Genomic DNA, 26,703 nt, shown 5'->3' on the forward strand with positions numbered 1-26,703 from the left:
AACAATATATTTGTGATTCATAGTTTTTCCTTGTAAACGAATAATGCCGAGTAGCGTACCTACTATGGGATTTTTTTATGCGAGTTACTAGGATTATGGTATAGAAATGGAAGTTGTGCAAAACGTTCAAGTTCCTGCAAAGATTCCACGAGTAAAATAAGTTGGGAACCCCTGCTTTAACGTATGACATAACCATACACTAATTAAAATTTAACGATATTATCTATCGTATTCAACCGTTCAACAAAAAACTATTCACATCGTAGGTAATGCAATTTTCAAGGCATCAAGAGTGCCATTAAATTTAAATTATTTCAAACCCTTAAGTCTATTTGTATATAATACATGTTACATTCATATATAAAATATAAATATATATACCATAACCATTCAAAAAATGCATACCATGGTTGCAACTAGTCTACCTAACTAGATATGATACACTTAAAAATAAATTCAAAACATCTTTTTTGTTTTTGTATTCATTATTATCACTGTGATACATTATGATTTATGATATTCTTGATACTTAATACCCAAAAAATTTTAATTTTTAGCTACTATTGTACTGGATGTTTGAAATGGAAATATGAACGCAATGATTAAGTCATAACTAACTTTGGTTTTTTTTTTTTTTTTAATAATAATTCAATCAAACACATTATAATAAATTATAAAGATAACGATGTCCAACCTTGTATGGAGACAATTTTATTATTATTAATATAAGTAGTAATTATTATTATTATTTATTTTATAATATTTAGTAATAATTTTGTAAATATAAATGTCTATGACTAGAACAGAATTTGTTTACAAGGATTTTCTTTTTAAACATTTGTACAAAATAAACCTATAATATAATACTAAAATAAAAAAAAAAAAAAAAAACATAAATACATAAAAACAAAAATGAGTAAATAAATACCTAAACATAATTTTATGTAATTTTGCACTCAATAAGAACCAACAACTTCAATGTGAAACAATATAATATGATCATTAGTTCCTCGCTCTATTTGATTTTTAGGGAAAGGAAACAAGATTTGTACAAAATGGGAAAAAGTGATTATACTCATGGTTTTTAATTTTAATTTTTTGTTAAACTCCAAAAAAACTTGTATTTACACTTACACAAAAAGTGGGCTTTATCTTTAATTGTTTCTGTCAAGCCTAAATAACAATGTTTTAATTTTATTTTTTTATTCTTAATTATTTTTAATGTAAACAATTTAAAAAATAGGTTTGAATAAAACATTGAATAAAAATCACTGTGCCGTAGTACAATTATAGTAATAATAATTATAATGTGTAAATTTTGTATTCACATTTACTGTCCTAAATTAAGTTTCATATATAATTAAATTTAAGTGATTAAAAGCTACACAAATCTATTCTACGCTTTTTTTTATATTTACACAGAAAACAAAATTTGTCTATATTATGTATAGAATTTCAATTTTCAATGCTAGAGACTATTAAGTCTATTTAATTAAATTTTTACAACAATTTTCATTCATCTTTGAATTTATTATTATAATTAAATAATTAATAGGCACTGAAGAATTTTCATTAAATACTCATGAGTCATAGCGGTTTAACGATATGCTGGTTTGATTATAATATTTGATTAATGTATTGACAGTAGAAAATTGTGCGTGAATTGTTTTAAGATTTTTTCAAGTCTGATTTTGATAGTTAGTCAACATTTAATTTGTTTACATTTGGTCCTCAGGTATATTATTTAAGTATATACTTATTTGAATTTAAAATTGTTAAAACTGTTAAGTTAACTACTGTGCATTATTAAGCATATGAATTGGTTTATCATATACATGATTTAGTTATACCCATTTTTTCAATTGATACAAATTTGTTCTGATAAAAAAAATTATAATATATAGATAATATTTAATATTGTTTATTTTATAAAATTATCGAAATGAAAACTTTATATAACATTATACCTATTCTTTTTTAAATATAATATTTGAATATATTTTTAAGCTAATTTTAAATTTGGTTCAAAACTTAAAATAAAATAAAAAGGATAGGTAACACGTTTATGGTACATTTTTTTAGGTAATATGTGTGCGTATGTGTATTTTCATATTGTACGATGCGTCGTCTTAAATTAACATGAACACCGAAACTGGCCATTTTGGAAATGTGTGCATTGAATTTCATGTACTTAAAATCAAACCTGTAAACATAAAAATTGTTAAGGTATGGTAATAGAAACAATTAAAATAATGTTAATTTACTATTGATTAATATACATATTATGTAATAAAATTTGCTCAATTATAGTTTATATAACAATAGTAATGAGCTTATAAATTATAATAATATAATATAATTTATTAAAACTAATGTAAAAAAAATTACATTAGTTAAAAAAAAATATAAATAGATACCTAAATATCGGATAAAATAAATAGTTGATATATTTAAAAATAAATTTGTATTAGCTAAAAATAAATAGGTTGTATAAATGTTTAAGGAAATAGTTACTTCAAAATTAATTTGATACAATATACAGCATAGAAATATGATCAGATGTATTCAATTTTTATTCTTTTATTATTCTTTTTTTTTTTTTTAATGTAACTATTTTATGAATTAAACTAAATATCATTATTTCAGTAAGCTCTGTCAAGGATGTTTAACTGACATGAACAATTATTAATTCAACCTTTTATTTTAATAATTGTTTAAGATTAGAAATCATGAATGTTAAATTTCATTTGTTTAATCTATTTTTGGTTTATAATAAATAAATGTTTTTAAAAATTTCTATAGAAAAGTAATATTTTATAAGTATTGATCAATATTGTTCAGTTAGATAACTAAAGATAAACAGACTTCTGAGTATTGTAATAGGAGGAATACTATTTTTTATAGGGAAATATCTAATAAATACTCATTAATTATGTTATTTTCAGATGTGAGGTGTTTTTAAAAATGTACTAAACAAAAAAAGATAATTATTATACTAGAAAATAATTTCAATAAAGTAATATTTGATCAATAGTGTATGATTGAAGTTTTACTAATGGTATTTACATCCAGAATAAAGACACAGAATATTATACTCAGTTCGTTTTCGGGGTTGATATCTCAAATAATTTAAAACTTAAAAGGTTCTCTTTAAAGTAAAATTGTGTTTGTTTAAGTGTTTGTATTGTAATAATTGAATATTAATCGGTTCACATTTAAGGCTACAGCCTGCAATAATAATATATGATGAAGACCTGCAGTAGCGTACACAGATATTATCAAATGTGAAGGAGGGTTACATAAAAAAAATCATAAATAATATATATATCTTAAACAATTTTTAAATTTTATTCTATATTTATTTACGTATAGTTAAACACCCCCCCTCACCCCACACGTGTGTACAACGGTGGAGACCAAGAAACTGTAGGTTGTTTTTGGACTAGATCGGAATATCGGATGAGACGAATACGTCACAGCGATGATAAAAGCGAAACGGTTAACGTGGTAAAACAAAGGTCACCATAATAACCGGTTGACGGACCTTTAACGTGTGTAAACTGCTTGTACGGCGCCATGGTGTGATCTAATACAGTCCGCATCCTCTTAAGTTGTTGGCGATGATGACGTCTGTGACAGCGTCGAACACGAACTGTATGTTATTGGTATCCGTCGCACACGTCATGTGACAGTAAATTTCTTTGGTGGTCGATTTGTTTTTTGCCTCGAACTGCGCCTGGATATAGGCTGCTGCTTCTCCGTACTCCTGGGCACCTACACGGCCAGATGGAAAATCGCAATTAATACATTAATTGATAGTAGCAACACGTGTATAACGATATTATGATAATGCACAACCGCAGACTTTTTGGAGGTCCGAGGCAGCCAGGTAGAATACGTGTCGCGTTGGTCAGTATAGGACAGTGGTTCTTAACCAGTGTTCCGCGGAACATTGGAGCTCCCTAAACTTGGCTAGTGTTCCGACAAAATTTCAAAATTTACGAAAAAAATCATAAAACTATTGGGATAATTTAATTTTTGGTTTAATCGTTTTTAATAATTGTACTTAATACAACACAATACGAGTATATTTATATAATTTTATTTTAAAAAAATGAAAAGTATTATTTTATTTTTCGTCTTTATGACCTAGTGCTCCGCAAAAATCTTATAAAATTATAAGTGTTCCGTGGTTCTAAAAAGGTTAAGAACCACTGGTATAGGAGGTACAGGTAATTTCAAAACTTTACTGTTTTTGATTTACAGTTTTACAGTAATTTTTATGCTACAAGACAAGATGGAGCTTATGCTTATTATTTGGTATAAAATTGGCTAAATTACATCTGTATAGTTTATTATATTTTCTGCATAGGTTAAATAAAAATGTAAAAGGAAATTTTGGTGAAAAATAATCGTTAACTGTAACTTTTAATATTATTCAAGTTATTTTTAAATATAAACGAATAATATTGAAAACTACATGAATAATTATCACTATCACATAACACGCCTATAAAAGTTAAACTGAAAATAGAAAACCTAGAAGAAAATGTTTTCTTTTTGCGTTCTCGGGGCAGTGTGCTTATGGTATTCTAATATATGCTTCCGAAAGGTGACAGATGAACGTTCAGAATACATTATTCAGCGCGCGCCCAATCAGTATACCTAATAATATTTTTCAAATTTATATAAGCTGATGGACAATTTACAAAATGAGCTGATCGCTCTGGAAGATGCATAATAATGGTAAGTCTTTTTATTTTTGTCGATGATTAGCTTTGATAATCAACGTTATCATTAATATATTGCAATAATTTAAAAATATTTATGATCATGCTGGCCATCTAAGATAATACGAGAGTATATATAGTTTTACGTACCTGCGTATTCCGGGAAACATATTGTGAGCGGCGATTTCTTGATTTTCTCTTCGAACAAGTCCTTTTTGTTCAGGAACAATATAATAGACGTGTCAGTGAACCATTTATTGTTGCAGATTGAATCAAAAAGCTTTAAACTCTCTTGCATCCGGTTCTATAAAAATATTAAAGGTTTATTAAACTTAGAGCAATGTCAACAACTGTAATATAAACATCCATAGGTACCATATATAGTAGTTTGGTCTCGAGTATTTAAAATGGATATCCTATTTCCGTTTCCTATTTGATTATTATTTATAGTACCTATGTAGGAATACATTGTTTTGACCTATCAATGTCATCATGTATCAAATTACAAAATATGGTCTGTCTGTTGCATAAAGTCGAACAAGTGTCAAACGCCTAAATGGTTTACAACTGAATCACAGTCCTTGTTCTGTTTTTTAGTCAACATTCGTCCGAAATATATCCACATATTTTAGCGGGCGCAGCCCGTTTCACCCAAAATCAACCTATCCCGTTTCGCCCAGATAACCGTTTTGACCAAAGCCATTTTAGTCGTTTTCAAATTAAGTTGGCAATGGTTTTTAAATAATATAATACATATGATATATCATTATATAACTTTTATTATTATTATTAGATATTTTTAAAAAAAGTCATAGGAAAAGTTTTTATAAAATACATCATATTTAATTATACATTATTACAATTATAATACAAAAAACACTATAATATTATTTTTTACTACAACTACGAGTCTAATATAACAGTTCTGGATGTACTAATTGGTTGATAATAACTGAGATAGCTTGTAATAGATACCTATATAACGTCGATAATTTGAGCGGAAAGTCCTGGCTATGATAAAATTGCCATATGATCAATTATTAGTATCGTTGGCAGTTTTACAAAAGTAGGTATCTTGTTAATCACAACAGTATTTTTGTTCATTGACATGTTTTTATGAACAAATTGTAAAAAATACTCTAAAAACTTAGAAAAAGCACGTGAAAAAATGCGTTTAAGGTTAATTTTATCAAAAATGCTATACAAAATTATTTTAAAATAATCAGTACTTTTTAAAAAATAGCTAATAATAATAATAATAATAAAAGTTATATAATGATATATGTATTATATTATTTAAAAACCATTGCCAACTTAATTTGAAAACGACTAAAATGGCTTTGGTCGAAACGGGTATCTGGGCGAAAGGGTAAAGGTTGATTTTGGGCGAAACGGGTGCCACCCATTTTACCAGGGTACCTATCATGAATTTAGATACGGTACCTATACAACTGATAACTATACAAAACTAGTGCAATCTATCACTAGAGATATGTATAAAAATGATAAAGTTAAATTTTTATTTCGTTATTATTTATTGTATATATAAAATAATTAAATCATCAAATTTTAACTTTCCAGTCGTAGGCAATTCATTAACGCAAGTTGTTGAATTATTGAATTTCATGTACTTAGGTAGTACAAACTTGTTAAATATGAGTAAAATCAATAAAAGATATATTTTAATTAATAGAGCTTTGTTGTTCTAACATTTATTTACCTTCTCGTTTTCTTCTGACCGCATCGGACAAAGCATAAAATACTTATGACAAGATTTTACATTTTCAATAGTCCAATGTCAGACAAGATTCAACTACAATTGCCATCAAAAAATATTTAAGCAGGTTTTGAAAAAACCATACATCCTGCCATTAATGTAGCTTGACCAAAAATAGTAAATTCTATATCTGCCAACCGTATAGTAGTACAAAATTCAAGGTTTACAAATATCAAGTTGTATATGGACTCATGTTATAATAGATATCCTAATTCAAATCCCAAAATTAGTTAGTTTTTAAAACACATGTTATACGTGATAAGACAAAAAAATAGATATATTTATTAAATTACTTAGTCACACAAATACACGAATTTCGCAAACAACCGAAAATCATTACTCTAAATTTAATAAAATGTACTATATTCATCAACTAAATCTTGCTACCAATTTAAAGAATATTAATTAACGAATGGTGCTACAAGTTTTTCCATACAAAATATATAAGAAAAGCGAGGCTAACAAATTATATTATACTTTATAATGATGTTTATGTTGACGAATTCGGAGTTTGTAACAAGATTTGAATTTATAGAATTAGTATATATATAATAACGTATTGATTTCAGTGACTAACTTCTAAACAACATTTTGTCAATTTTATACCTTTTTTTGACTAATCAGATTCTGTAGATTGTAGTACTATACATACATTAATTTTTTTAATTTTCAAATCTGTAATAGATAGCTCGAGGATAGAATTTATCCATATTTTTACACTATTTTTTTTAAATTTTTTTTTTCAAACGGAATCAGTAATAATAATTTATTGGCACAGAAACAACGAACTCAAAGACAGCAGCAAATTTTTGAATTATATATTTTTAAAATCAACAAACAATATAAATATGCTCTCAAAATTGTGTTCAAATTTAAAAAAATAATAGGAAAATAAATTAAATTTCATAATATTACACTTTAAGTCTATATAAACTTGTGCACCTATATTTTAAAATGTATATGTATTATTTAATGAATAAGAAAATGTGTAGCAAAATATAATATTAAAAATAAAAATTGTAATCGTTATAACAGTATTTAAGTTCATGCAATAGTTCAGGTTAATAGTTTTGAATTAATTTATAAAAAATATCAGCATTAGCATGTCATGAACATGTTAAGTTAAAATACGCAATCTACACACACACTATTAAAATACTTTAATATCTACTTGTTGATACGCTATTTTGGACAAAAATCCATTATAACATTTTTTTTTTTTTAATTTAAAAAGAACTTTGTTGTAATATAATATTTGGAAAAGCTCCAACAGTTGAAATAATATTCTTTTTAGTGATGATTATGTGAGCCGCTTAGGATGTCATTTTTGACAGTTAAAGAAGAGCACTACCCCATCATTTTATTTACTTCGTGTTTATAGGTCAGTACTTAAACTTATATTGTTGTTGATATATCGTAGAAAGATAAACAAGGTAATGAAATTGGTATTTTTATCCATTACATATTTTATTAGTTTTATATTTTCGTTACTGCTATAGATGCTGTAAAATAAATCAAATTATTTTTCCAGTCGGAAGATTTGATGTAAAGTCATGTAATTTATAACCAGTCTCCATTTTTATTTAATATTAATATAATTTAAATCAAATCGTACGCAAGAAAAAAGATAATTTATTATATTGTTATATTTATACAGAATAAAGATTAAATTGAATCAATAATATCGATATCAATACATCTTTGATAAAAAATTTAATTATTTAAAACGTATATTATTAAGCTTTATAGTTTATATATAATTAATAGCGATTTTTAAATTTAAACACTTCGGGATGCTTAACCCTATATTAGTTTTCCATAATTAACTATTCACAGAAATATTACACAAAATATAATTTCAGTAATATAAATATGGAAAAAATCAAAAAATCTGATCGAAAGTCTGAAAACCCATCAAAAAAATAAGACTTATTATCAAAATGTATTTAATCATGTCGTTAAAAAATTATGATACCTAAGTAAAAACATTTATATTGGGTGTTTCATTTTTAAATAGTTTTTATAGTTGCACGTAATTTGTCTATAATAATTTTTTTTATAAGGCTAACTACCATTTTAAGAAAATAATTTTTATTTCATCTCTTAAGAGGACGTGATACCCGCATGTGTTGTCTCTGTCTTACAAGTGCATTATATAGTAAATTTTACGTTCAGCAGAACACGTGTAGCTTCGTTTGCTTAAAAATTAGAGTGAATTGACCTCTTATAAAATTTAAAGGTATGATTGTTATCTAGTCAACCTCATATGCTTTTTAATATATTTACATTTTAAAGGAAGTTATGAGTATTTTAAGATGCACAAAAAATTCACAATTTAAAAATACTCATAACTCGCTTTAAATTTGATATAAAATAAAAACCATATGAGGTTGTCTAGATAATAATCTTACCTTTAAATTTTATAAGAGGTCAGTTCACTCTAATTCTTAAGTTAACGGAGCTACACGTGTTCTGCTGAGCGAAAAATGTACCATATTACGCATTTGTAAGACGGAGACAACACATGCGGGTATCACGTCCTCTTAATTAATTAATATATTATTATGTAATATTGTATAAATTAAAAAAAGTAACATAAATACAATTTTTAAAAATTGAAACAAATATCATATAATGATAAATATCAAAAGTATTAAAATATACGTTTAATGACAGTAATTCAGTTTATTATTTCATTTTTATTTTAAAGGTATATCTATTAACATAGGTTGAGGTACTTTTATTTTAGTACGATTTTTTTTTTTTACAAATTCAATATGATATCGTACATAATATTAGATAAATTATCATGCTTATTATATGATTTACCATATACCTAATTTTGCTATTAATGTACATAATTATTTTTGTACAAGTATATATTAAATGCAATAAAAGTATCTGAGTTATGCACTATATAGTAGTTATGTATATATAGTTCAAAGGTTGACCGTTTGTGTAGGGACGGTGTGGATATCAGAGAGAGGTTGTATCGATCGCGACTAGTGTTGCCTTGACGACGACCAGCGCCAGTGTCGGAGATAAGATCTTCATGTATATATAATAGGTGTATATATAGATATAGATATTTTGGTATGTATAATACATTTATGTGTACACACACACACACACACAAACACATAAACTCAATTTCATGCATATACAGTATCTGGGCAACTGAGCATATGTATACGGATTTCGGTGTAGATGGTACATCGCTATTTTTTAATGGTTTTTTGTAGGTAATGTGTAATTAGTCGTGAGTGATGTATAGATTGAAATATATAGATATGTGTAAATTAAAAAATTAGGTTATGTATTTATTTATTTATGGTTTAAATTTCGAAATGGAAATCAATAAGTAATATAAATTATACGTTTGAGATAGAAGGAAACGTTCGAGAACGTTTCGTGGTAATGACATAAGTTATAAAAAGCAAATTATATCTACACATTTTTTACAAAATCCAAGAAACTATTTCGAATATCGGATCACTTGTTTCTCATTGGAATATTATACAATGAATTTAACAAATTTATATTTCATCTGATGGATGTTAACATTCAATGCACTTGACCTTTATTTTGTACAATCTTTCCAAACATTTATAACATTGTAAATGATACCAAGAAACCTCTATAAATCTCTTGCCTAGTCCAATCAAAAATCAAAATATATACACGGAATATTGAATAGATTTTCGTTTGTATTGTATCACAAATTACTATGACAAATACTAGGTTAGTTATTATCTGCATTGAGTATAAATGATTTCAATAAAAGATGTCACTTTAAATTTTCATCATTTAATAGATTTGCCAATAAATTATACCTATAATTATCACGGATTTAAGGAAGATCATAAATTAAAGGTAATGTATTATACAATGAAGCAATGTGAAGAAAGATTCAAGTATTATAGACATCAGGTGGGATGGATTGAGCAGTCATCCAAAACTGCAACGGTTAAAATTTTAATTGGACTAAAATGTCTCTTGATGGACTGCGACGAATGCAACTAACGAAGAGAGACCAAAGTTCAATTAGTGTCAACGTGAACATCACATGATTATTACTATGCATGTGACAATTTATTAATGATCTCGTCTATGTTTAAGTGCGTGTGTTTCACTGTCTCTATTTTATTTTTTCATCAGTCCGAATCAATACTAATAATAAATAGATTATAACATTTTGGATATTGAGTATTTACCGTTGTTTCATCTTCGTGGAGCACTTGATCGTACTCTGACATGGCAACACAAAATATGATCGCCGTGACATCTTCAAAGCAATGAATCCATTTTTTCCTTTCTGATCGCTGACCACCAACGTCAAACAATCTGTTTGTAATATGAATTGTAAATTAGTATTTAAATCAAAGTACTGAATATTAACAAAAACTTATACTCACTTGAAATTAAGGTTTTTAAATGAAAAATGCACTTCTACAATACCAGTGGTTTTTACTCTGGTACGCAATATATCCTGTTCTGTAGGCTGGTAATCTTTGGACCCTAACCTATCCAGATCGTCCAGAAAACTAAACAAAAATTACAGTTATTACTATCCACTCATGTATATGTAAATAAAAAATAATATAATGATAATTAATAATTATTATTATTATAAATATATTTTATTATACATATTTATTTTTTGTAGGGGAATCCACGCCAACATAGACACGTGTTTGTGTATGTGAAGCAAGGATATATGTCGCGAAAAACCCCGGGTGATCACCCATCCGGAAGCTAGCAACTGCGTTTCCGCAGATTGAACGTACGACCACGCCTTAGCAAGCCACCTAATTATTTCGGATTTAAGATGACGCGTAAATATTGAGAATGGTGAATACATTTTACATAATACTAATACCTACGCCCTACATACTAGGCATAAACATACCGAAGAGTACATATTAAATAAGAAATCAATTAAATTCATAATCATTATGACCCTCACATATCGGTTATCTAATACTACCTTAAATAAATAAAAACTTAGAATAAAAATGTTGATAGTTTTATTTGTTAAAAGTGTACATTTTCTTTTGAAATTATATTTTTATTAACTTTATTAAAGTTTCATTATTTATTACATAGTTTGAACAATTTTAATAAAGCTTGTGAAGAAAAATTGACAGATTTTCGATGATTTTAGTCATTACCAAATATTTTAATAATTACTATCATCGATTCATAGGAATAAAAATCCTATCTGGTAAACACATTTAGAAAGTTACTGGATTTAGGATTTTTAAACTGTCAACAGACACTGTGATTATCACAGATGTCAGGTGATCAGCGTTTTCAATATTAATAGTGAGTCTAATAAAAATAAAAATTAAATAATACACATGATTATTGTATTTTATTTATATCCAAATAGTTTATAATAGACAAATCAATTTAATAAGAAATATTTTTTATCCACTATTAGTTATTAAATATAGCTAATAAAATATCCCATGTTTATATAGGTAACTATATAACATTGTTAGATTGATATTTTTAAAAACACAGTATTATCATATTATTTAATATTGACCATTTATAATATTAAATTTTTATAATAAATGATTAATTATTTAAAAAAAAAATGTCCATGCACAAGATTAAGTTGATTTAAAGTGACATAGTTAATTTAATATTGTAAGTTAATTTTTCTATGCAAAAATAGTACATATTTTTACGGAGTATAAAACAATGTGGTTTATGCAAGTGTATTTTTAAAATTACGTAAAAATAGATGTTATCTAAAACAGGTAAGTACGGTAATGGTTTTTTTTCGTTTGTGTACCTATTCCGTTTCCCCAGTTGTACGGCGGCGGTGGTATCGATCCAGTGACGTCATCGAGGACCACGCCCGACTAGCAACTAAACTAACCGTGCGCACCCCTATATCCAATATTGAGCTCTAACAGAACAGCAGCTGCGTTGTGTCCCCTCGAAAAAATCAAGTTAACGTTTTTCGAAAGTAAACAAATGAAATCTGAAATCCTCCTCAGATATCTAAAAGAATTGTAAACGACGCAAATACTATAATAGGTCCATTAATTTGGATCGAGTTTAAAAATTAGAAGTCTGCTAAGTGCGCGAGTATGATGAAATTTAAAATGTTTACATGGATAAAACCCAATGGAGATTCACAGTTATTAGTATAATAAGATACAGGAAGATATTTGAAGTACAGTATTAAACGTGTTTAATATATATTAAATAAAATGCAAATTATTCCTAGTTAGATTTATACATTAGTTTATCTATTTTGGAATTGTCTATAGCTTATAGAACGTTCCATACTATAATAATGAAAAATGATTCATAAATATATAAATTATTTCTATTGATTATTTTGTATTTACACAAATGTACATAGTACAATATACTCGCATTTAAACGATTTATCAAATAGGTAAATATTAATAATGGTAGTGTGCTATTTTAGAATGAATAAAAATTTCATGGTAAAAATTGATTTATTTTTAGTATTCTGATGTTTCTAAACGAGGAAAGAAAATCATCTGATTACAAATATTAGTGCAGTAGAAAATAATAAATAATTTTAACCTCAATCATTACAATTACAATAGGTGGGAAAACAAATAAGATTCTAACTTAGGATTTAAATTATTTCCAATATCAATAACATTAACATTTTATTTATAAAAACGTACAAATAGATAAAAAAAATAAAAAATCTAGATGGAAAACGTTTTTAAACGAAATAAAAAAAAAAAAAGCTGGTAAGTCGTGGAAGTCGCTCTGCTGGTTACAAGTGGGTTACTGTGATTAAATTTGAATCCAATGATATTATATCATTGTATACGAAAAACGATTCTGAGCGAAGACGGTTTATCTGTCTAGGATATATTATAGATAATTAAAAATTTTCAAATCTTAGATTTAAAAAGAAAATTTTTTATGAATTTCTAGTTTAAAATAATTTGCGAATTTTCGTGATTTTCGTGATTTTTACATTATATGTTGTCAAAATTCAAACTTTGAATGCTTGTAAAAAAAAATTGTGCCAATATATTTCTTTTATTTTTAACCTGCTATTGTAAAAATATGTTAGGAGCCTTATATAAAATTTAAAATTCTTAGATATAAAAGGAACATTTTTTATGAATTTCTAGTTTAAAATAATTTGCGAATTTTCGTGATTTTTACATATGTTGTCAAAATTCAAACTTTGAATGCTTGTAAAAAATACCTAACAAATAAATTTTTATCGATATTTATAGAAAAAAAAACAAAAAAGTTGAAAAATTAAAATGTCAGTAAACAACTCAAAACCAATTTAAATATTTTGAAAATTTTATCAAATATAGAAAATGCCTATATAAACATTCAGTCAAAATTTCAAGTATCTGCGGTCATTTTTTTTAGAGTTACACCAAAATAAGGAAATCGCTAAAAGTGAAAATCCAATGTTGTAAAAATTTAAATTTCAAATGCTCATAAAAATTTAATTTGAATTTCCGGTAGACTTTTTATTTGTGATAGAGATTGAAAAACTTTTAAGGAATCTTGTATTAAATTTTCAAATCTTAAATTTAAAAAGACATTTTTTTATGAATTTCTAGCTTAAAATAATTTGTGAATTTCCTTGATTTTTACGTATTTTGTCAAAATTCAAACTTTGAATGCTTGTAAAATAAAAAATTGTAAAAAAAAAATTGTGACTATGAATTTCTTTTATTTTTCAACTGCTATTGTAACAATATGTTAAAAGCCTTGTATTAAATTTTCAAGCTTTTCAAGCTAACAAATAATTTTTTATCGATATTAATTTAAAAAAAACTAATAATGATCGAAAATTTCAAATGCCTATAAATAGTTCAACTTAAGTCGAAAATTTTTGAAAATTGCATGGTGGATAGAATATACTTATAAACATTCAGTAAAAATTGCATGGTGGATAGAATATACTTATAAACATTCGGTGAAAATTTCATGTATCTATGGTCATTTTTTTTAATGTTACATCAAAACCAAAATCAATTTTGTCGAAAAATGAGTGTGCATAAAATTTCCCGTTTTCCCCTTAATTTTTAGTTTATTTTTCTCAATTATTTAGAAAAGTATCAAGAATTTTTCACTTTTGATGCCCCAAAGTACCAACTAGATTCACTTTCTGATCGAACGAGGTACTGAAGTCAAAAATCGAAGCACTTTTACTGCCCCAAAACGTGTTGACAGACACAAAAAAAAAAACACATCATGGTAAAATCAATACATTCATCGCTCCGCTCAGAATCTAAAACAAATGTAAAACGATAGTAAAAAATTGCAAAAATCGAAAAAGTTTAGTAATGAAAATAAATTATATTACGATAAGGAAAAAAAATGTTGTTTACAAAATGTTTGATGAACATATAGGTAGAATAAATTTAATTTTTAACTTAATTTTTATCAGAATTTATTTTAATTTTACACTTAGTATTTTTGTTTCAATTCATAAGAGCAATTTTTTTATTTTGATATTTATATGTTTTTTATACAATTATTGTATGCTAAACAACTTTCTGATTATTTGTATTCATTACTTTAGAAATAATGTTTTACTTTATCAATGCACTTTTAAAGTTTAAAAGCATTTTAATTTGATATTTTGAATTTTCTAATTTTCATATAAATTATAATTAGCTATCATTTAAACTAAAATATTAATACACCTTTTGATTGCAAGCTTATAAAATATAATTTGATTTTCGATCTATCAATTATTTCAAAACATTTAGCGACATTAGAATGTATTTATTAATACTTATTAGGTTGATGGATTTGTATAACCTCAGAAACTATTAATAAGTTCATAATAACAACACTCAATATAATACATAATAATGCATTAAGCGACCTTTGACTTGCCCTTTGGGTAGGGCATAAAGTCATACACAGTCACTCAAAGATGGTTCCTTAGTATGATTTAATCATAATGAATTTTAAATCTATTAATATCTAAATATTCTGAGTGTTTTTTTTTTAGCAGATTGGAAACTCTAAAGATCGATTTAGATTTACATGTACGATGTACCAACTACCTATAGTATAAAATAATTTAAAATAATATATCTATTTACTATTTAGCAGAATCGTTGAGCTGATATTCATTTGACCGAGAAAAGCACATTTGCACGCCAGGATCGGCCCACAGTCTCTTCATAGCAGTCAGCAATTCTTCCGAAAATGGTTCAGTATCTTCCATCCTTTGAATTACATCCAATACCATTTTCGCATCAGTCTGCAAAAGATAAAGTAAAATTATGAATATTTGTTAATTACATTATTTGATTGTATAAAAATTAACATATACCTATAGTATTAGTACAAAATACGATCAGTACACTCATTCTACTAAGTAATTTGATCTAATTGTGTTTTTATATTGTGGTGCTTGCCTATTCTCTGCTTATAACTGCTTATAACTCAGTGTTCTGGTAACATACATTTTAGATGTTTCTGCTAATACAAGGAAGGGGGATCTTTCTAAATAAGTAAACGATTTATATATATTTGAATTTTCGTGTATATTTTTAAATTGATTTTACAATAGCATGTGATTTTGTAACTTTTTTTAAGGTTAACAAACCTAAGGTTAATAATAAGGTTAATAAACCTTCCTTTCTTTCAGAAAATAACAAACTCAACACTTTTTATATAGCTTCTATACCTACTCTGTTCAAGTTAAGAAACGTAATCGAAAGGTAACCTAATCAATTTTCATCTGGCCGCAATCTGGCAACACCCGTTTGTCATCTCCACCCAGTAAATTGTGTAATAATACTGTGTAGTTTTGCCATGCCTCTGAGTACAAGTCAGCCGTCAGCTAGGTTTTTTAACTTAAATTGAATATAGCTTTAAAATAAAAAATAAATAAAAATTGTTCTATACATTTTTTTAAAAATAAATGTTTAGTAGCTGCGTTGATAAAATCTTGACAATTAGCAAGTAGCAAGGAGATGTTTAAAAAAACAGTGTAAAAAACACGATTTTAATTATTTGATTGTAATTCAAAAAATATTAATTCTTAGGGACATAACTTTTTATCATTGCGTATATATTATATCATTATTTTTACATACAATGAAATTTTCAAAAATTGAGATTCATTTTAAACAATTTACACTATACATACCTATTCAGACAGTTCTAAACTTCTACTGCAGTACGTCGGTGATTGACTTACTAGTTAATAACATTTACATAGTTATATTATATGAAACAATATAATAATAATTATTATATGCAATTCATTTTAGACAAAAATCAGTACAACCTATCGTATATAATTGCGAGATAATAAATTATCACACCGCCTTCCACGCACGATCGTTTTTTTTTACCGTTGAATTCATGATTAAAATATAATATATACTTCCTGATACAGTCACCAAATCGATGACGAGTTATACTGTATATAGCTACTATATGAAAGAGCAGCGAATTCCCTGCAGTTTGTTTATAAAGTAAATATTTAGCAAATAATGCATGAAATTATATATACAGACCGATTTTTTAAACATGCTCATTGCTCAACCACAATTTTTCTCTTCAATAGTACATTTATTTAAATTCTGATTTTTAGAATTTTTATGAATAGACTTAAAGACCATATTTTAAAATGTTTGATATTTTTTGTGCTATTTAGGGAATATTCTGTCGCAATACCAACTTCTATTTTTCAAATAAGAACCCCCCTTTTTTTCCTGAAAATTATTAATTGGATAATTCTTTTGAAAATGTAGATGTATCTAAATCAAAATTCTAATGAGTTGTTTCTGAGTTAATAAATATTCATACAATGGATAATAATCCTTAAAAATGGTTTTATAAAACACAAACACTGATAGCTGGAATTTTGAGTTAGATACATTAAAATTAAAAATCTGTATATTAATAAAAAATAAATAACGGAAGTTCTTATTTGAAAAACTTTAGTCTATATTGTCGCAGGAATAGTGGTACAAAAACGTCAATAATTCGAAAAAGGGTGTTCAAATGTAAAATTAAAAATCCTGAAAATTTGAATTTTATTATATGCATAATTTAACCATAAAAATAGAACGAGTTTCCTTCAATAAACACCCTGTATATTTACACCGTTTATATGGTATAAAGATAGACTATAAGTTAATAACAGCTTATTGCGTTCGAATTTTATTAATTATTTAATGTTTAATATGATAAAGGCGACTAATGTATAATAATAGGTATATAATTTACATAGACATTAAAATATGAATTACAAAAAATATACATTTTTGTTATGAGCCCACAACTACGAATTAAAATATTTATCGGCCCTAACACGCTGCTACGCCACACCACTATAGGTAACTATCCGTCGCATTCAGATTATTTTATGTATTCTAACAAATCTTTTAAATGCAAAAAAATATTAATGTTTACAATTTTGTAGTAGATCTAATAATTATTGATAATTAATTTTTGAAAATTAAATGTGAACAAACAAAAATAAGATAATTACATATAAAGATCCTTTAATGTCCTTAATTCTTCACACATTTGCATTTGGTTTAAAGATGATTTATTTTTTGTAAAATGAATATAGCATTATTTAATATTCTGCTGATTAACTCTTTTAAATATATTTCAAAATAACGTTTGTATTGCTTTTACTATACTCTTAGAGTAGCTAATTAGATATGGCGAACATAATAATATTATTTAAAAAATACACATCAATTGTTTTGTATCCCTGGCCCACGCGCAACGCAGACAAAAGGCTTTTTTCACAGAATCATTTTTTTTTTTTATGTTTTTGTGTAATATTGGAGTAAAACCACCTATTCCAAAATGATAGAGAATATTATTTTTGAGGGTACCTATGACATATTCATTTGATTAAAGATTTTTTCATTACAGTTTGAACATAGGAACACATTTTTTTTTTAGAAAGTTGAATACAAAGTCAAAAGTCAAACAATAATAAAATATAAAACCGATATGTCATACCCTCAAAAATATTAACCTCCATAATTTTTGTTATAGTTGATCTAAGTTTACTTAAAAAACGATTTTTAGTGAACGCGTATTTTATCTATGTTGCCGATGTCTGAGATAGAAAACATTCTTCTAGCTAAGAATTTTATGATTTTTCTATTAGCAGGTAGATGACGAACAGAAAAAACTGATGATAACTATGGCAAATTTTTAGATTTAAGACTGCCCACTTGATTGGTGACAGGGTGATAATTTAATAAGACGCGATGGCGATATGATACAAAAATAAGTACCGTATCTAATTAAGAACTGTGTACATAGTAACTACAAAATAGTCATCTAATGTAAGCACTTAGACTTAATATAAGAAATTAAAATATAAACAGATTTAGAAAAAATTAATTTTCAAAACTGGAAGTTCAAGAATCACTTATACCTACTTTCAGGTTTTAAATGCTGATTCCTAGTATACGAGAATTAATATTATTTTTTTTAGTTATTTTATGATTCAAATAAGTTAGCATTTATATTTGTAATCAAATATTAATTCATTATGATAAAACTGCTTACTGTTGCTTTTACAAGGATATATTTTATAATATTCAAGTTATTCTGCTATCATTGAAGTTATCAAATAAATAATGGGGGTCATTCAATGTTTAAAACGATGGAAATACATTGATAATAACATACTATACCTAACTCATAAATGACGTATGGTAAGCGAAAATACTGACAGTAAAATAATAAAATGAAAACAAACAAATATAGGTAATATATTTTGTTTAAATATGGAAAAATGTATGTATATTCACATGGCTATATACAATATGTATCATACACTATTTAACATAAAATATCATTTTTATGTCTCAATTACGTAATAATTTTACAAATTGCCATATCCAAACATCATAACATTAATTTGTTGATTTAAAATAAATATGTATATTCAGTTTTTAAATATCACAATTATTATTTTTTGCTGTAATTAAACTGAATAGATACAATGTATAATGTATGTGTCTATAGATGTTTTAGAAATGTTGTAATTGTTTAAAATCATATAATAAATTAAATTAATCATTAATATCATATTATTTTATAATTACTTTATACATATGCGTTTACTCGATTATTTATTTAGGTATACCGTGAAATAAACTAAGTTTTTTAAATTTTATTTGAGTACTAAACATAATAGTTAAAAAAACATAATAAAATATAGTTTTAGTATAAGTATCAACCTCCCCTCCACCACATCACATATTTTGGTCCCCAGTACAAATTGTTTTTGCGGCCCCTATACAAAACGTCCAATAAAATATAACCCATAACAAACAAAATGATTATCCCACATACGATTTCTAGGTAGGTAATCAATGATTAACCCACAGCTTAAAATAAAAAAACCGGTAGAAATACGATCAAGAACGTTTAGTTTTTATAATTCCATGCAACGTGCAACGTTGCCAAATATAAAGTAATCTGAAAATCCAAATACATATAGTTATCAAAAATATATAATACCTATTTAGTAATTCAGTGGCACCCAGGTGATATACATGGTATATACTTTTAAAGTTTTTGTGGATGGTGTAAATTGGGAATAAATTAAATTTAAAACCAACTAAAATTACTGGATATTTCGTTCATAAATTATGGGCGCCCATAAGTAAAATTTTAAGGAGGGTTGAAGTAAAAAAATCTCGAATGTAAGATAGTAAAGATTTAATGTTATTTTCACATATGAATGTAAATATACATGTTAGATTTGTATTGTCATATATATATAGATACAGTTGATTAAAATTTATTTTAATTAGTATAGAAAAAAAAATAGAATATCAAATAATCTAATCTATTATTCCATATCGGTAAATAAGAACTGCATATTTCTTCGTTTTATTCCAAACATATTAATGACATCCTGAATGAAAATATCATTGTTTATGTTCACTCTTTCACAATGAAGGCTCATCATACACAACCCATTCATATTATTTTTTGTCCAGGGGAGGCAAGTGCCCTATCCCCCCCCTTCAATGGACGTCCATGGTCATAATCTATTATTATTATTATTATTAAAGCATATAATTCTATAATGCTTCCTTGTTTTAGCAAAAAATGCATAATCTTAATTTTTAGCATTAAGATTGTTACAAGTTGGAGCAAAAAAATTTTATTACGGGGTATTATGCAATAATACGTCTTAATAAATTATAAATAGTGATACTACATTAATAGTTAATACATAATAATATGGCAAATAATATTTATAGAACATATTGTTATTGTATATCAGCTCGTTATGTATAAACCTCTATATGGATTAGAAAATGTTAACAAATTACATTTTTTATATTTCTGAATTTTTTAATAACTTTTTTAACAACGAAAAATGGTTCAAGACAAATATTTGCTATTTATAAAAAACCAAAACACCATGAATTATTTTTTAATTACAATTTTTTTATAAATTCCATTTAAAATTTAATATAAAATACAATGATAAATTCCACATAGAAATAAAATAAAGACACAAGTGCCCAAAACAGGAGCCTCATCTGACAGGACAGGTTTTTAAAATCCATTTATTTTACAAAATGTAAGTTATACCTAATTTTTACTTAGTATACGGTTATTTATTACACTATTTATCAATAATTAATGAAACTTTCAAGAAACTTACCATCATATAAATTTTATACATTTGAAAGATCAATTAAAATATTTTATAGTTTGCTAATTTAACTATTTTCAAACTTTTAATTTAATTAGGTATATAATATATTCTTAAGAGGACGTGATACCCGCATGTGTTGTCTCTGTCTTACAAGTGCATTATATAGTAAATTTTACGTTCAGCAGAACACGTGTAGCTCCGTTTGCTTAAAAATTAGAGTGAATTGACCTCTTATAAAATTTAAAGGTATGATTGTTATCTAGTCAACCTCATATGCTTTTTAATATATTTACATTTTAAAGGAAGTTATGAGTATTTTAACATGCACAAAAAATTCACAATTTTAAAATACTCATAACTCGCTTTAAATTTGATATAAAATAAAAAGCATATGAGGTTGTCTAGATAATAATCTTACCTTTAAATTTTATAAGAGGTCAGTTCACTCTAATTTTTAAGTTAACGGAGCTACACGTGTTCTGCTGAGCGAAAAATGTACCATATTACGCATTTGTAAGACGGAGACAACACATGCGGATATCACGTCCTCTTAATAAAAATCAAAAAGCCTTCAAGTCACAAAATGTAATTAGAATTTAAATTTTTACTTGATAAAAACCTACAAATACTACTGCTATATTGTATTAAATTGAATATTAATCTAAAATATTTGAAGTAAATGAATGATGTAGTTGATTTATTTAGAATACGTGATTTAAAAAAAATATCATTGGTAAAATATCATAGTACTAAATTACCAAAAATATATGGTTTTGCATTTATGTATAATAATATTATGTAACATGTAGGTAGTGTCATACCTGTAAGTAATTAGGTATTAATATTATGGTGTTCAGTTCAATAGTTAGTTCTCAAACATATTTTCTATTACAAGTAAACATAATTATACTTTCGTTTTTACCAAATAAATAGATATGTATTTAGCAGTAATTAGTGTTGTACGATTAAAGAGATTTTACACACACCGAAAACTGTTGTTTGTAGTCCAGCACATAACAATACTTGTAAATTTAATATTATATTGACTATGTGAGAATATTGCCAGAGAAAACATCGATAGTATTATTATATTTTGTTCTTATCAGTCATTTACTCATTTTTCATGTATTTATAAAGCAGTCATGAGTTATGTGCAAATATAAAAAAATAAAAAAATAAATAATACAGTCGAGTCTCGCCAATACCTCGATTTTTTTCTTGACCCTCGAAATATATATGGTGAATATGTTTTTGGGGTAGGCACAACTTTTTTATCTAACCAATTTTCGTAACGCTTTGTTTATTGCCCTTGATACGCAAATTAACAATAAAAAAAAATTAATTTAATTTTTAAGAAAATATAGCGTATAATAATACTAAAATATGTAGATATTTTTCCATAGCAATATGCACAAAAATGTATTTAATTTTTTTTAATTTTCCATGCAGAAGAAAAATATCTAATATGCTTTAACGTCATTTTATCACTTTTTAAGTTGTTCTTGAGGTGTAATCAAATAATATAAAAGTCAAATTAATTTTTATTTTATTTGAGATTCCACTTATCGAGACTTGATTAGAAAAACATTTACAAATTATAACTAATAACTCAAACTTTTTTGATAGGTAATATAGATTAATAGATTTCACATACCTAACGATTAAGTATTTGATATAGTTTTGTTTTATACACGAGTTCATGTTTACGATGATGATTCAATATGGTATGTAAATTTCGATTAATATTCCCATCACAAAAAAAAAATAATAATAAATATGTTATGGAGAATAAAAAATGTTAATGCTAATTATAGATGATATTACATTATTATTTATGTTTCATTCTAATAATTGATAACGAATTGTACGTATTTGTATTAAATAAAATGTATTTACATTTTATAATACAGCAAAATATTTAAACACAATATTATTAAGAAAAAGGAAAGCAGATGCAATTTTAAACCTATATAAAGAATTGTTTTCTTAAATATGGCTAAATAAGATATAGCTGTATTAAATAATAATGATTCATTAATAGATATCTACTTTTACTTTTCATTGTAAATTTATTCTTATCCATATATTGTGCTGTATTACTTTATGTAATATACATATTACGTTTTTTCTTCTTTGTCTATGAATATTGAATATAACTAAAATTTCAAGTTCTACTAAGTATGTAACAATTATGTATTTACTGAGTAATTAAAAAATAATATACTATCCAAACATTTCGGCATTCATTGTTTTACTATCGCATTGGAGTTATATTTAATTAAATAAGGGTGATTAATCGTAATACTTAGATTAAATGGAGTTTGTTAAAATGTTTAATAAAATCATTGTAAATTTTTTATTTTAATACGCTAGGAAATAGTTTTTTAAAAATATTGTTGTTTTAATTATATAGGAGATATGTCGCGGTGAGGTATGACGCTGTTATCAACTATCAATCGTGTAGTATTCATATTAATATGATACTTTTATAATATATAGTTATTCACAACTATATAAAGTCTTATCGCTTAACCAAACAGAACAAACAAGGTGGGGTATTACTAAAATATTATACATGAACAAAAAAAAAAAAAAATGGAAATAAATTCGGTAATTTTATTTTTATATTGTAAGAAAATAATTTTTCGTGTGTCATGAAATCTTTTAGCTTATTGTGAACTCCTCATGAATAAATTTCAATATATTTTGTTGAAAAACATATCCTTTTTTATTATTAGAAGTTATCCTCAACAGTTGACATAACGATAATTATGGACAAAGATTATACACTTTATACAAGGTACTAAAATAGTAACATGAACAATGACTGAAATGCAATTCGTGTATAGACACATAGTGTACGAGCTGCTAGCGATTAGTGAGCAAGATCGATGCTGTGATTATTTTTTATAAGTAGAATTCAGAAAAAATGTACAATGTATGTCATTCTTATAGGATAATTTTTTTTACAGTAAAAACACTATTTAATAAAACATTATTTCATTAAGTAAGTGCATTTTAGAAAAAGAAATATTTTTACCAAGTAATTTGAAGTGCATAGTAATTATATTTAGGTACTTATTTCCAAAGCTGTAGAATATTCTTTCTAAGAATTTGATGTACAAAAATGTATCAGATTTTAATGAAGAATTCAAATAGTTACCTTATACCTGTAACTATTTGAACCTTATACCTACTTATAATTTAAAAGTTGGTATTCAAACTTCAGATGAAAAACGTTGCATTACTACTCCATTTACATAAGCTTTAAATACTTAAAGTTTTACCTGACTAATTAACAACTATATATATTTAGCTTAAAATTCGAATTTCGATATTGTAATTTATTATAGAAAAAAAATTAATAGATACTTCTAACTTAGGAAAATTTTGCTTTAAATGTTATAATAAAAATGTCTATTGCAATTCAAATAATTAAAAGTTAAAAAAAAAACATATAATTTTTTTAAAACAATAGTTTTGTATTTTTGTGTTAGGTTTATATTAGATTAATGTAAAAAATGTTTTTTAAACATGATAGTATTTTTTAAGATACTGTTAATTTTTAAAATTAAACCTAGAAACTAGAATAAATTATGATAATAATTATATCTATGTTATGTATCTATATAGAGTTATCTGCATCTCAGTATACACCTAATATTTTATTTTTTTATCGTCACTAAATTAATTACCAACTTTTTTTGTAAAATATGTTTCATTAACAATTAAGGGAAAGTTGTAAGTATCCAATTTTTTTATTTCACTAATCTTAATCGTTAAAATATAATATACTATTATGTTATAGAGTATTCGCCTTCATTATATTATATTTCTGTTCTACAACAGTTTCAACCCGTATAATACTTTGGGATTACTAAAAAAAATATAACAACGACAATGTTTTTCGTGCTTTTCGATTGCGTGCGAATTATGATAACCAAAATTAGGACACTACATTATTATATACAGTTTATACTATATAGCTATATAACATTGACACTGCTATCGGACCCTACGTTCCCCACGGCATGCGCGATCGCGCGCGCATCGCACACCCAATTCAATTCATTTCCGAGATTGCCACCGCCAGCAACTGTCGCCGATCGTAGGTCAAATTAATTCGTTGTATTACGTGGGTGTACAATGTATGTATATAAATTAATATAATATACATATATATAAATATACATTATGTCATATACGATGTGTGCGTGCGCGTAAATATATGCAACAACGTTGTTGTAATCACGTCGATACGTTAATTTCCCTGTGGGAAAACTTTGACTGAACCTCAAATTTTAATCCGCTCGAGTATATTATATACAATATACAAAGACTTATCCTGGGTGATTCATCAACGCCCAGACCAAACCGCTGGGTCTAGAGATTTGAAATTTTGTATAGAGGTTCCTTAAGCAATGTAGAGGCGCACTAAGAAAGGATTTTCCAAAATTCACATTTTAAAGGGTTGCAAACGGGGATTTTGGATTGTACAATATATCTACCAATTATAATGTAGTGTTTAGGTAATATCATATTGTATAATGATCGGTTGATGGGGTCTTTTACGGTGCTGCATGAAAAATCAATAATAATAATAATAATAAACTTAAACCGAAAATGGCTATTATTCCATTTATTTCTTTTTTATACAATCTAGATTCTAGGTAAACGTTTGTCTTGCGATACGTATCAAAATTCATATGGAAAAAATTAGTATAGGTATACTATATCATTATATCACTATTCATTTATTTTTTTATACATATTGTTGCAAAGTGCAGTAGCTATTTATTTAAATCATTTCAAAAATTAAAAAAAAACTTTTGAAATTATTATCATTATCTGAACAATAAAAGAAAAATCTAAAACTCCTATTTAAGACCGTTCAAATTGATTCTATACATAGTGTTATGTAAAATATTTGAAAAATGTCATTGAACCGCACTAACTATATTTTTGAAGAGTTTAGATATTGTGGCGCCACAAAATAGTAGGTATGTATAATGTATATGTATATGCAAAATAAATTATAAGTATTACATTTTTTCCTACGAATTGCGTGCGTTACCACAACGATCGCGTGATATTATCAAAGTTCAAAACGTATTATTATCATTAACATTATTAAAGTTCGTACCCAAGTATAATGATAATATTATAAGTACTAAATACGAATACTATTTTAATGTTTGTAAAACAAGTTGGTATGAACGTTCTTTTCAAGGAACATTTCCTAAAATGTACGTGACAATTTAAAAAGAAAATCCAAAATTAAATTAAATTATTTTTAAAATCGTCAAAGTTTAAATATGTGTACCTAAAGTAGAACGAACATAGGTACTATTTAATTTTTAAGGTAGCGGTTAATTATTAGTATGTACTAATGTACTTGAAAACACTGTCTCGTTGATAATGAAAGATAACGATGGGATTAGAAGGATAATTACATGTTGTCTAACGACAGCGCAGTTGAGTGGTTTACAATGATGGAGAATATAATTTTGTGTTATAAACAGTGAATTCTATGG

At 25.8% G+C, this 26,703-nt stretch overlaps 1 protein-coding gene across 2 annotated transcripts in view; it reads right to left on the reverse strand.

The window, feature by feature from the left end:
• Positions 1 to 602: 602 nt before the first annotated feature.
• Galphao (G protein alpha o subunit) overlaps positions 603 to 26,703 on the reverse strand; it is a 34,326-nt gene continuing 8,225 nt past the window's right edge. For both annotated transcript variants that reach the window (XM_089219301.1, XM_089219303.1), the window contains exons 4-9: positions 15,600 to 15,760; positions 10,923 to 11,051; positions 10,722 to 10,851; positions 4,881 to 5,034; positions 3,545 to 3,774; positions 603 to 2,203 (exon numbers count right to left, since the gene is read on the reverse strand). In XM_089219301.1, coding sequence (XP_089075427.1) covers positions 3,587 to 3,774; positions 4,881 to 5,034; positions 10,722 to 10,851; positions 10,923 to 11,051; positions 15,600 to 15,760 — 762 coding nt within the window. In that variant the 3' untranslated portion in view covers positions 603 to 2,203; positions 3,545 to 3,586. The remainder of the gene's footprint in view (positions 2,204 to 3,544; positions 3,775 to 4,880; positions 5,035 to 10,721; positions 10,852 to 10,922; positions 11,052 to 15,599; positions 15,761 to 26,703) is intronic.

This window comes from Diuraphis noxia, unplaced genomic scaffold (genome assembly GCF_037042655.1).
Source record: "Diuraphis noxia isolate RWA-SAM2 unplaced genomic scaffold, SU_Dnox_SAM2 contig0002, whole genome shotgun sequence".
Taxonomy (NCBI): domain Eukaryota; kingdom Metazoa; phylum Arthropoda; class Insecta; order Hemiptera; family Aphididae; genus Diuraphis; species Diuraphis noxia.